Source organism: Rhinoraja longicauda, chromosome 2 (genome assembly GCF_053455715.1).
Source record: "Rhinoraja longicauda isolate Sanriku21f chromosome 2, sRhiLon1.1, whole genome shotgun sequence".
Classification (NCBI taxonomy): Eukaryota; Metazoa; Chordata; class Chondrichthyes; order Rajiformes; family Arhynchobatidae; genus Rhinoraja; species Rhinoraja longicauda.
Genome location: NC_135954.1, coordinates 1147181 through 1160627, shown reverse-complemented (window position 1 = coordinate 1160627; position 13447 = coordinate 1147181). Strand labels below are relative to the sequence as shown.

Genomic DNA, 13447 nt, shown 5'->3' with positions numbered 1-13447 from the left:
CGGAGGCCAAAATGACGTGGATTGTCTTCAGTTGTTGCCGACAGGGTCGTAGCTTGTCTTGGGTGGTCGTAGCTTGTCACGGGTAGACGTAGGTTGTCACGGGTGGACGTAGGTTGTCACGGGTAGACGTAGGTTGTCACGGGTAGACGTAGGTTGTCACGGGTAGACGTAGGTTGTCACGGGTAGACGTAGGTTGTCACGGGTAGACGTAGGTTGTTGCCTGTGTGGTCGTAGGTTGTCGTAGGTGCGGTCGTAGGTGGACGTCCTAAGTCGTGACGACTGGGTCACCGGTTGTCGGTAGCTTGCCGTAGCTTGCCGTCGACTAGGTGGTAGGTTGTTGTTGCTTGTCGTAGACGTTGTCGTGGGGGGAGGGTCCAGTCGCCGGTTTTTCGGCGATCTGCTATGACTGTGACAGTCGCCTAAAAAACGCCAAAGTGGGACTGGCCCCTTGAGTTCCTGCAGAGCTGATTTTAAAAACGGTTCGCTCCAACTATGGTAGATTACAATGAATCTATAACGTCACGAATGTAGATCTTTACGATAAAGTAGCTAGCTTCTCGTTTATCAATTTAGTTCCAAAGCCGATTGGGTGGAACGATAATTTTCTGGACGCAAGCAACAACAAGAGATCTCACAACGTTTAAGTTAGTTAGTCATTTGATTTGAAGTTGCAATATCTCAAGTCATTGACTTGTCATTGATTAGCTTGGTAAAAATCTATTATCCTACCGTCACCCACGTGATTAATACGAGCTGCCAGGCCTCCGCCTCCCGGCATGGGCGGCTGCCATTGGTGGAGCAAGAGCACGTGGCCGCTGACCGGGTGAGGTCATGTGAGGTCATAAGTGGACCCTGTGTCCCTTATTTGGGAATGAGATAGGTGGCAACCCTAATCTTAGAGGTAAATCAGCATCTGCAGTTCCTTCCTACACAAGACAACATTCATCATGCTGGTGTGTAAGCTGCCCAAGAAATGCAATCAGAAATGCGTTGTTATTTTTAGAGTTTAGTTTAGAGATACAGGGAGGAAACAGGCCCTTCGGCCCACTGAGTCCACGCCGACCAGCGATCCCCGCACACTAACACTATCCTACACACACTGGGGACAGTTTACAATTTTACCAAGCCAATTAACCTACAAATTTGCACGTCTTTGGAGTGTGGGAGGAAACCGGAGCACCCGGAGAAAACCCACGCAGGTCACGGGGAGAACGTACAAACTCCGTACAGACAGCACCCGTAGTGGGGATGGAACCCGGGTCTCTGGCGCCGTGAGGCAGCAGCTCTACCCGCTGCACCACCGTGCCGCCAAGTTATCCGTGTCTCTGAAACTTGTCTTTGATGATGTTTAATAAAGTCACAGAGTCACACAGCACTGAAAAAGGCCCTTCGGCCCAACGTTTCCAGACCGACCAAGATGCCCCATCCACCCTAGTCCCATTGGCCCGCGTCTGGCCCTTAAACCTTTCAAATGTCTTTTAAATACTGTTGGAGCCACAGCACAGAAACAACCCTTCAGTGAACACCAGCAAACAGGCTGGCTTCCATAACCTGCATCTGGGGGGAAGAGAGAGGGAATGCAGGAGGTAATGGGAATAACAGATGTCAATGTTCATACTGTGTAGACACAAATACTGGAGTAACTCAGCGGGTCAGGCAGCATCTGTGGAGAACATGGATAGGTGACGTTTCACAGAGTGCTGGAGTAACTCAGCAGGTCAGGCAGCACCTGTGGAGAACATGGATAGGTGACGTTTCACAGAGTGCTGGAGTAACTCAGCAGGTCAGGCAGCATCTGTGGAGAACATGGATAGGTGACGTTTCACAGAGTGTTTCCGCGCTGTATCTCTAAACAAAAATTAAATGTAGATGCTGCCCGACCCGCTGAGATTCTCCAGTAGTTTGTGTTTGGCACTTAGCTGTTCTGCTTGGTATTTTTTGTTTATTGAGGCAGGTTGGTTGAGAGACTGTGCATTTGACGGCAAAATATCCTCTCCTTCTGCGACCCAGGCGTAAGATGTGCCGACTCAGCATTGTGTAGACTCAGCATTGTGTAGACAATGGCCTTATGTCAGCACTATTGAATACCAGTGGGACTTACCATGATGATGAAACACTGCTGTGGGGAAATACTCATAAATCAGGCATTAAAAAAACCAATAATGTGATTGCAAAAACCGTTAGATTTCGTATTATAGAGAGATTAGTCTGGAGGGTGGCAGAGAAGATCGATGGGGATGTTGCCAGGACTCGAGGGCCTGAGCTACAGGGACAGAGTACATGGATATTGTGTGCAGTTTTGATCTCCAAATTTGAGGAATGAGATTTTTAGCTACTAAGGGCGTGCAGCGTAGGTTTACTAGGTTAATTCCCGGAATGGCGGGACTGTCATATGTTGAAAGACTGGAGCGACTAGGCTTGTATACGCTGGAATTTAGAAGGATGAGAGGGGATCTTATGGAATCATATAAGATTATTAAGGGATTGGACACGTTAGAGGCAGGAAACATGTTCCCAATGTTGGGGGAGTCCAGAACCAGGGGCCACAGTTTAAGAATAAGGGGTAGGCCATTTAGAACTGAGATGAGGAAAAACATTTTCACTCAGAGAGTTGTGAATCTGTGGAATTCTCTGCCCCAGAAGGCAGTGGAGGCCAATTCTCTGGAGGCTTTCAAGAGAGAGCTAGATAGAGCTCTTAAGGATAGCGGAGTCAGGGGGTATGGGGAGAAGGCAGGAACGGGGTGCTGATTGTAGATGATCAGCCATGATTTTCCCCAAGATTTACCTACAAACCTGCACGTCTTTGGAGTGTCGGAGGAAACCGGAGCGCCCGGTTCTCCGGCGCTGTAACTCTATTGTTCCTTGTGTTTCCACATTCCCACTGGTGCAGCGGGTAGAGCTGTTGCCTCACAGCGCCAGAGACCCGGGTTCCACCCCCACTACGGGTGCTGTCTGTACGGAGTTTGTACGTTCTCCCCGTGACCTGCGTGGGTTTTCTCCGGGCGCTCCGGTTTCCTCCCACACTCCAAAGACGTGCAGGTTTGTAGGTTAATTGGGTTGGTGTGAGTGTAAAATGTGCAATGTGTGTAGGATAGTGTTAGTGTGCGGGGATCGCTGGTCGGCGCCGACCCGGTGGGCCAAAGGGCCTGTTTGCATACTGTATCTCTAAACTAAACTAAACTGCTACAAAGAAACATAGAAATATCAAAGATAGGTGCAGGAGGAGGCCATTTGGCCCCTTCGAGCCATCACCGCCATTCATTGTGATCATGGCTGATCATTCTCAATCAGTAAGTCTCTTGAAAACCTCCAGTGAATTGACCTCCACTGCCTTCTGTGGCAGCGAATTCTACTGATTCACAACTCCTTGGGTACAGAGGTTTCTCCTCATCTCAGTCCTAAATGGCCTCCCCTTTATTCTTAGATGGTGGCCCCTGGTTCTGGACTCCCCCAACATCGGTAATGTTTTTTGTAAAGTCACCCAGAGCCATTTGAAGGAGAGCTGTCCAAATCAAAGACCTGCTAGCTTCAAGCCTAAGGTAGACACAAAATGCTGGAGTAACTCAGCGGGTCAGGCAGCATCTCGGGAGAGAAGGAATGGGTGACATTTCGGGTCAAGGCCCTTGAGTCTGAAGAAGGGTCTCGACCCGAAACGTCACACATTCCTTCTCTCCCGAGATGCTGCCTGACCCGCTGAGTTACTCCAGCACTCTGTGAAACGTCACCTATCCATGTTCTCCAGAGATGCTGCCTGACCCGCTGAGTTACTCCAGCATTTTGTGTCTTCGATTTAAACCAGCACCTGCAGTTTTTTTCCTTGCTTCGAGCCCACACTGACGACTGGTTTTAATGCAAATGCTCAATAAATTATTGATGACCGCTGCTGGCCTGATGTCTTTAAGCAAGGTTTCAATGTGCTCAGGTCTTTCACTGCCCATAAATTGCATTCTCAAGCACCGTTTTCTTTCCAATTAAGTATTGATTTTGTTTCTGATGGAATGGAATATTAAAGGCAGTTTTCAGATCATTACGGGTGTTTCCCGAAACTTCTCCAGGCACTTTTCATCCTTGTGTCTGCCATATGTACGGTTGCCAACTGTCCCGTATTAGCCGGGACATCCCGTATATTGGGCTAAATTGTTTTGACCCGTGCAGAACCGCCCTTGTCCCGTATTAGGCCCAGGGGGGGGGGCTTATTAGGACTGGACAGACCACCGACTGGACAGACCACAGACTGGACAGACCACCGACTGGACAGACCACCGACTGGACAGACCACCGACTGGACAGACCACCGACTGGACAGACCACCGACTGGACAGACCACCGACTGGACAGACCACCGACTGGACAGACCACCGACTGGACAGACCACCGACTGGACAGACCACCGACTGGACAGACCACCGACTGGACAGACCACCGACTGGACAGACCACCGACTGGACAGACCACCGACTGGACCGACCAACGACTGGACCGACCAACGACTGGACAGACCACCGACTGGACCGACCAACGACTGGACAGACCAACTGGACAGACCACCGACTGGACAGACCACCGACTGGACAGACCAACGACTGGACCGACCAACGACTGGACAGACCAACGACTGGACCGACCCGAGACCTGGGACAGAGCAGCCGGCTACAACTTGTATGCGGAATAAGTACAGCCTGGGATGTTCATCTCCTTGTTTGTACAACTACTTCAATAAACAACCAATTAAACTGGAAATAACGACTGGGAGATGTGTTCTGTTGGGTCTGGGTACGATCACTCTCACTCCCCGTGTAGTAATGGCAAGTGGAAAGAGGTCACTGGGAAAGTTGGAAAGTTGCCATTACAGGTTGTCTGCCCTCGTGTCCGTGTGTGTGACGGTGTATTGTCCCTGGGTGACTGTGTTGTCCGTGTGTGTGTGTGACGGTGTGTTGTCCCTGGGTGACTGTGTTGTCCGTGTGTGTGTGTGACGGTGTGTTGTCCCTGGGTGACTGTGTTGTCCGTGTGTGTGTGTGACGGTGTGTTGTCCCTGGGTGACTGTGTTGTCCGTGTGTGTGTGTGATGGTGTGTTGTCCCTGGGTGACTGTGTTGTCCGTGTGTGTGTGTGACGGTGTGTTGTCCCTGGGTGACTGTGTTGTCCGTGTGTGTGTGTGACGGTGTGTTGTCCCTGGGTGACTGTGTTGTCCGTGTGTGTGTGTGATGGTGTGTTGTCCCTGGGTGACTGTGTTGTCCGTGTGTGTGTGTGACGGTGTATTGTCCCTGGGTGACTGTGTTGTCCGTGTGTGTGACGGTGTGTTGTCCCTGGGTGACTGTGTTGTCCGTGTGTGTGTGTGACGGTGTGTTGTCCCTGGGTGACTGTGTTGTCCGTGTGTGTGACGGTGTGTTGTCCCTGGGTGACTGTGTTGTCCGTGTGTGTGTGTGACGGTGTGTTGTCCCTGGGTGACTGTGTTGTCCGTGTGTGTGACGGTGTGTTGTCCCTGGGTGACTGTGTTGTCCGTGTGTGTGACGGTGTGTTGTCCCTGGGTGACTGTGTTGTCCGTGTGTGTGTGTGATGGTGTGTTGTCCCTGGGTGACTGTGTTGTCCGTGTGTGTGACGGTGTGTTGTCCCTGGGTGACTGTGTTGTCCGTGTGTGTGTGTGACGGTGTGTTGTCCCTGGGTGACTGTGTTGTCCGTGTGTGTGTGTGACGGTGTGTTGTCCCTGGGTGACTGTGTTGTCCGTGTGTGTGACGGTGTGTTGTCCCTGGGTGACTGTGTTGTCCGTGTGTGTGTGTGACGGTGTGTTGTCCCTGGGTGACTGTGTTGTCCGTGTGTGTGTGTGACGGTGTGTTGTCCCTGGGTGACTGTGTTGTCCGTGTGTGTGTGTGATGGTGTGTTGTCCCTGGGTGACTGTGTTGTCCGTGTGTGTGACGGTGTGTTGTCCCTGGGTGACTGTGTTGTCCGTGTGTGTGTGTGATGGTGTGTTGTCCCTGGGTGACTGTGTTGTCCGTGTGTGTGTGTGATGGTGTGTTGTCCCTGGGTGACTGTGTTGTCCGTGTGTGTGTGTGACGGTGTGTTGTCCCTGGGTGACTGTGTTGTCCGTGTGTGTGACGGTGTGTTGTCCCTGGGTGACTGTGTTGTCCGTGTGTGTGTGTGACGGTGTGTTGTCCCTGGGTGACTGTGTTGTCCGTGTGTGTGTGTGACGGTGTGTTGTCCCTGGGTGACTGTGTTGTCCGTGTGTGTGTGTGACGGTGTTTCTCGCTGGGTGAGTGTTCTCTTGTCCCTGCAGGTTGCTGCGTACACAGTCGCTGGAGTGGTACTATAATAACGTGAAGGGCCGCTTCAAACACTTTGGCAGTGCCAAGGTGGTGCACACCCTGTACAAACGCCGCCTGGCTGGCAGAGGGAGCCCAGCCAGCACCATAGGTACCGAGCCTCCTCAACCACCCGTCTCTCTGTGACGCCAATTTCAGGGGACTGTGTACCTGCGCTCCTAGTCTCTCTGCTCTACAACACTCCCTGTCTACCTGTGACGCCACACTTTCAGGCGACTGTGTACCTGTGCTCCTAGATCCCTCTGCTGTTCCCACCACAACCTCACCTGCTGTCTGTTACATTGTTTGAAGGGGGGGAACTGCAGACGCAGGTTTACACCAAAGATAGATTCAAAATGCTGGAGTAACTCAGCGAGTCAGGCAGCATCTCGGGAGAGAAGGAATGGGTGACGTTTCATCTCGACCCGAAACGTCACCCATTCCTTCTCTCCAGAGATGCTCCCTGACCCGCTGAGTTACTCCAACATTTTGTGTCTGTCATGTTGTTTTGATACAACATGGAAACAGGCCCTTCGGTCCACCTAGTCCATGCTGATCATCGATCACCCATCCATACTAGAGTCATCGGGTGATACAGTGTGGAAACAGGCCTTTCGGCCCAACTTGCCCACACTGGCCAACAGGTCCCATCTACTCCAGTCCCACCTGCCTGCGCTTGGTCCATAACCCTCCAAACTTGTCCTATCCATGTACCTGTCCAATTGTTTGTTAAACATTGGGACAGTCCCAGCCTCAACTACCTCCTCCGGCAGCTTGTTCCATACACCCACCACCCTCAGTGTGAAAAAGTTACCCCTCAGATTCCTATTAAATCTTTTCCCCTTCACCTTGAACCTATTCACACTATCCCACTTTCTCATCCACTCCCTGCACATAAAAACATAGAAAATAGGTGCACGAGGAGGCCATTTGGCCCTTCGAGCCAGCACCGCCATTCATTGTGATCATGGCTGATCATCCACAATCAGTAACCCGTGCCTGCCTTCTCCCCATATCCCTTGATTCCACTAGCCCCTAGAGCTCTATCTAACTCTCTTTTAAATTCATCCAGTGAATTGGCCTCCACTGCCCTCTGTGGCAGAGAATTCCACAACTCTCTGGGTGAAAAAGTTCCTTCTCACCTCAGTTTTAAATGGCCTCCCCTTTATTCTAAGACTGTGGCCCCTGGTTCTGGACTCCCTCAACATTGAGAACATTTTTCCTGCATCTAGCTTGTCCAGTCCTTTTATACGTCTCCATAAGATCCCCTCTCATCCTTCTAAACTCCAGTGAATACATAGAAACATAGAAAATAGGGGCAGGAGTAGGCCATTCGGCCCTTCAAGCCTGTACGCACCGCCATTCAATATGATCATGGCTGATCATCCAGCTCAGTATCCTGTACCTGCCTTCTCTCCATACCCCCTGATCCCTTTAGCCACAAGGGTCACATCCAGCTCAGTAACCTGTACCTGCCTTCTCTCCATACCCCCTGATCCCTTTAGCCACAAGGGCCACATCCAGCTCAGTAACCTGTACCTGCCTTCTCTCCATACCCCTTGATCCCTTTAGCCACAAGGGCATGAGGGGAATTGCTTGTGTTGCCCTTGTCCCATGTTTCTAAGGTTGCCAACTGTCCCTTATTAGCCGCGACATCCCGTATTGAGGGCGTGCAGCGTAGGTTTACTAGGTTAATTCCCGGGATGGCGGGACTGTCGTATGTTCAAAGACTGGAGCGACTAGGCTTGTATACACTGGAATTTAGAAGGATGAGAGGGGATTTTATCGAAACCTATAAGATTATTAATAAGGGGTTGGACACGTTAGAGGCAGGAAGCATGTTCCCAATGTTGGGGGAGTCCAGAACAAGGGGCCACGGTTTAAGAATAAGGGGTAGGCCATTTAGAACGGAGATGAGGAAAAACTTTATCAGTCAGAGAGTTGTGAATCTGTGGAATTCTCTGCCTCAGGAGGCAGTGGAGGCCAATTCTCTGAATGCATTCAAGAGAGAGTTAGATAGAGCTCTTAATGATAGCGGAGTCAGGGGGTATGGGGAGAAGGCAGGAACGGGGTACTGATTGAGAATGATCAGCCATGATCACATTGAATGGCGGTGCTGGCTCGAAGGGCCAAATGGCCTCCTCCTGCACCTATTGTCTATTGTCTATTGTATTTTGGGCTAAATTGGTTTGTTCCGTATGGGACCGCCCTTGTCCTATATTGGGCCCGGGGAGCACTGTAGGCCCGGTCACTGTAGGCCCGGTCACTGTAGGCCCGGTCACTGTAGGCCCGGACGCTGTAGGCCCAGACGCTGTAGGTCCGGACAGTGTAGGCCCGGAGGCCAGGGCGCCGCTTAATGGAGGTTTACATAGCAACAATGGAGGTTCCATAGCAACCCGCCTCCCGGCCTGGGTGGCCGCCATTGGTGGAGCGGGAGCACGTGGCCGCTGGCTGGGTGAGGTCATGTGGGGCGCGGGGCGGTGACGTCACCTTGTCCCGTATTTGGGAGTGAGATAGTTGGCCACCCCCAGGTCTGGGCTGTGGAGGTTGGTGAGAGCTGTTGGGGACAAGCTGAACCTCCTGGGCCTAGTAAGGATGGGTGAGGGTGCGTGCGTGCGTGACGGGGCTGTTGGTGTTGCATGCCTTGGCCGTGTCTCTTTCATCCATACGTCTGGTGTGTGCAGGAGGGAGTGTTCTTGGCGGCAGTGTGGATGGCGAGGAGCGGGCTGGTGGATGTGTGGCGTACAGACAGACTGATGGTGAGGCCACACGCAGCGCACGTCCCGGTCAATGGATCCAACCCTGGCTTCTCATCTTCACCTGAACATAGAGTGACAGAGTGATACAGTGTGGACACAAGCCCTTCGGCTCAACTCACCCACACCGGCCAACAATGTCCCATCTACACGAGTCCCACCTGCCTGCGCTTGGTCCATATCCCACCAAACCTGTCCTATCCATGTACCTGTCCAACTGTTTCTTAAACGATGGGATAGTCCCAGCCTCAACTACCTCCTCTGGCAGCTTGTTCCATACACCCACCACCCTCTGTGTGAAAAAGTTACCCCTCGGATTCCTATTAAATCTGTTCCCCTTCACCTTGAACCTATGCCCTCTGGTCCTCGATTCCCCGACTCTGGGCAAGAGACTCCGAGCATCTACCCGATCTATTCCTCTCATGATTTTGTACACCATATACATCGCTGCTAAGATACTGTGGCACTCCATCAACGCGCAACAATGCGTTTTTTTAAACCAAAAATAACTTTAATTAATTATTTGCAAGAATAATAATGCTCTTCAACACTCCCTGTCTACCTGTGACCCCACGTTCAGGGAACTGTGTACCTGTACTCCTAGATCCCTCTGCTCTACAACACTCCCTGTCTACCTGTGACACCACTTTCAGGAGACTGTGTACCTGCGCACCTAGATCCCTCTGCTCTACAACACTCCCTGTCTACCTGTGACCACTTTGAGGGAACTGTGTACCTGCGCTCCTAGATCCCTCTGCTCTACAACACTCTGGCAACCTGATCAATACAGATACTAGCTGTTCTTCCCGTTGTTGCAGGTCACACGGTGAGCGAGACTCTGGCCGTGGCGTTGCGTGTGGCTGAAGAGGCCATCGAGGAGGCCATCACCAAGGCGGACTCCTTCAGTGACAGTCTGGTGAGTGTACGGGGTGAGACGGAGAGCAAGGGCTCGGTAACTCCAGCAAACCCACCTCCCTGGAGCACAGAGTAATGCAGCGTGGAGACTGGCCCTTCAGCCCACACCGCCCCATCTATACTAGCCCCACCCACCCACACCGACCAACATGCCCTATCTACACTAGTCCCACCTGCCCACGCCAACCAACATGCTCCATCTATACTAGCCCCACCCACCCACACCGACCAACATGCCCCATCTACACTAGTCCCACCCACCCACACCGACCAACATGCCCCATCTACACTAGTCCCACCCGCCCACACCGACCAACATGCCCCATCTACACTAGTCCCACCCACCCACACCGGCCAACATGCCCCATCTACACTAGTCCCACCCACCCACACTGACCAACATGCCCCATCTACACTAGTCCCACCCACCCACACCAACCAACATGCCCCATCTACACTAGTCCCACCTTGCCCACACCGACCAACATGCCCCATCTACACTTGTCCCACCTGCCTGTGTTTGGCCCATATCCCTCCAAACCTGTCCTATCCATGTACCTGTCCAAATGTTTCTTAAACATCCCAGCCTCAACTACCTCCTGACAGCTTGTTTCAGACACCCATCACTCTCTGTGTGAAAATGTTACCCCTCAGATTCCTCTTTCCCCTCTCATCTTAAACCTATGTCCTATGTGTGTGTGTGTATGTGTATATATATATATATATATATAAATGTGTGTATATATAAATATATATGTGAGTATATGAGTAATGTGAGTATATATAAATGTGTGTGTGTGTGTAAGTGTGTGTATATATAACTGTGTGTGTAAGTATGTGTATATATAACTGTGTGTAAGTGTGTGTATATATAACTGTGTGTGTGTGTATATATAACTGTGTGTGTAAGTGTGTATATATAACTGTGTGTAAGTGTGTGTATATATAACTGTGTGTAAGTGTGTGTATATATAACTGTGTGTGTGTGTGTGTATATAACTGTGTAAGTGTGTGTATATATAACTGTGTGTGTGTGTGTGTATATATAACTGTGTGTAAGTGTGTATATATAACTGTGTGTAAGTGTGTGTATATATAACTGTGTGTGTGTGTATATATAACTGTGTGTGTAAGTGTGTGTATATATAACTGTGTGTAAGTGTGTGTATATATAACTGTGTGTAAGTGTGTGTATATATAACTGTGTGTAAGTGTGTGTATATATAACTGTGTGTGTGTGTGTATATATAACTGTGTGTGTAAGTGTGTGTATATATAACTGTGTGTGTGTGTGTGTGTGTGTATATATAACTGTGTGTGTAAGTGTGTGTATATATAACTGTGTGTGTGTGTGTGTGTGTGTGTGTGTGTAAGTGTGTGTATATATAACTGTGTGTGTAAGTGTGTGTATATATAACTGTGTGTGTGTGTGTGTATATATAACTGTGTGTGTAAGTGTGTGTATATATAACTGTGTGTGTGTGTGTGTGTGTGTGTGTGTGTATATATAACTGTGTGTGTAAGTGTGTGTATATATAACTGTGTGTGTGTGTGTGTGTGTGTGTGTGTGTGTGTGTGTGTGTGTGTGTGTGTGTGTGTGTGTGTGTGTGTGTGTGTGTGTGTGTGTGTGTGTGTGTGTGTGTGTGTGTGTATATATTTATATATACATGCACACAACAGCTAACAATGGCCTGTTTCCATTATCATCGATACTTTTTGCATATCGTTCTTTCGTTGTTCCCTCTCTGTAGAAGGGTCTCGCCCCGAAACGTCACCCATTCCTTCTCTCCACAGATGCTGCCTGACCCGCTGAGTTACTCCAGCACTCTGTGAAACGTCACCTATCCATGTCCTCCACAGATGCTGCCTGACCCGCTGAGTTACTCCAGCACTCTGTGTCTTTCTTCGGTTTTAACCAGCATCTGCAGTTCCTCCCTAGACATACGTACAGACTGAACATTGTTTTCATTTATTAGGTATGAGTTACTCACTGGCTATGAAGTGCTTCGGGCCGAGCTGAGGTTAGGAACGATGCTATAGATATGAACATAGAACAGTACAGCACTGGAACAGGCCCTTCGGCCCACAATGTCTGTGCTGTACATGATGCCAAGACCATCTCCCCTCTCCCTGCACGTGATCCATATCCCTCCATTCCCTGCGTATCCATGTGCCTGTCCAAAAGCCTCTTAAACACCACTATGGTATCTGCCTCCACCCCCACCCCTGGCAGCACGTTCCAGGCCCCCACCCCCCTCTGTGTAAAACACTTGCCCCACACATCTCTCACCCCACAGCTACACCCTCTAGTGTTGGACATCTCCACCCTGGGGACAAGGTTCTGACTGTTGATGATCCCACTCCTGGTCCCTCCACTAGGGTCACCAAATATCCCACTCCCAAATACAGGACAAGGTGTCGTCACCCAGCCAGCGGCCACGTGCTCCCGCTCCACTAATGGCGGCTGCCCCGGCCAGGAGGCGGGTTGCTACGCAACCTCCGTTAGGCGGCGCCCGGGCCTCCGGGCCTACAGTGTCCGGGCCTACAGTGTCCGGGCCTACAGTGTCCGGGCCTACAGTGTCCGGGCCTACAGTGTCCGGGCCCATAGTGTCTGCCCAGACACTGTAGACATAGTGGTGTTTCAGAGGCTTTTGGACAGGCACATGGATATGCAGGGAATGGAGGGGTATGGATCACGTGCAGGCAGGGGAGAGATGGTTTAGTTTAGTTTAGTTTAGTTTAGAGATACAGCGTGGAAACAGGCCCTTCGGCCCACCGGTTCCGCGCCGACCAGCGATCCCCGCACACTAACACTATCCTACACCCACTAGGGACAATGTTTACATTTACACAAAGCCATTTAACCTGCAAACCTTCACGTCTTTGGAGTGTGGGAGGAAACCGGAGCACCCAGAGAAAACCCACGCAGGTCACGGGGAGAACGTACAAACTCCGTACAGACGGCGCCCGTAGTCAGGATGGAACCCGGGTCTCCGGCACTGTGATGCAGCTGCGCCACCAAGATATGCCGCCCCCAAGTTGGTCTTGGCATCATGTTGGGCACGGACATTGTGGGCCGAAGGGCCTGTTCCTTCGCTGTTCTCCAGGCATGCCCTGCCCCCAGCTCTCATCCTGTTCCGTTCTATGTTCTGCTTCAAGGTGTCTGTTGTCACGGGCGATGTTCTGCAGCTAATCTAACGTCTGTGCTGTTGCAGGAGAAGCAGAGTGAGAGGCAGTATCTACAGGAGCACAAGGAGGACCTGATAGAGGAGCTCGCCACCACCATCATGCAGAAGGTGAGTCAGACCCACACTGTCCCATGTAGACATGCCAACTTCCCCACTCCCAAACACAGAACAAAGTGACGTCACCGCCCCGCGCCCCACGTGACCCCACCCAGCCAGCGGCCACGTGCTCCCGCTCCACCAACGGTGGCCTCCAAGGCCTGGAAGCAGGTTGCTATGCAACCTCCGTTAGGCGAA

The 13447-nt window shown here is 51.1% G+C and overlaps 1 protein-coding gene across 1 annotated transcript in view; it reads left to right on the top strand.

Annotated features, from left to right (window-relative positions):
* Positions 1–13447, top strand: part of LOC144601589 (rab effector MyRIP-like) — a 98985-nt gene that overhangs the window by 33980 nt on the left and 51558 nt on the right. The window contains exons 4-7 of the mRNA XM_078413801.1: positions 6270–6406; positions 8979–9053; positions 9869–9966; positions 13181–13261. Of these exons, the coding sequence (XP_078269927.1) occupies positions 6270–6406; positions 8979–9053; positions 9869–9966; positions 13181–13261 (391 nt within the window). The remainder of the gene's footprint in view (positions 1–6269; positions 6407–8978; positions 9054–9868; positions 9967–13180; positions 13262–13447) is intronic.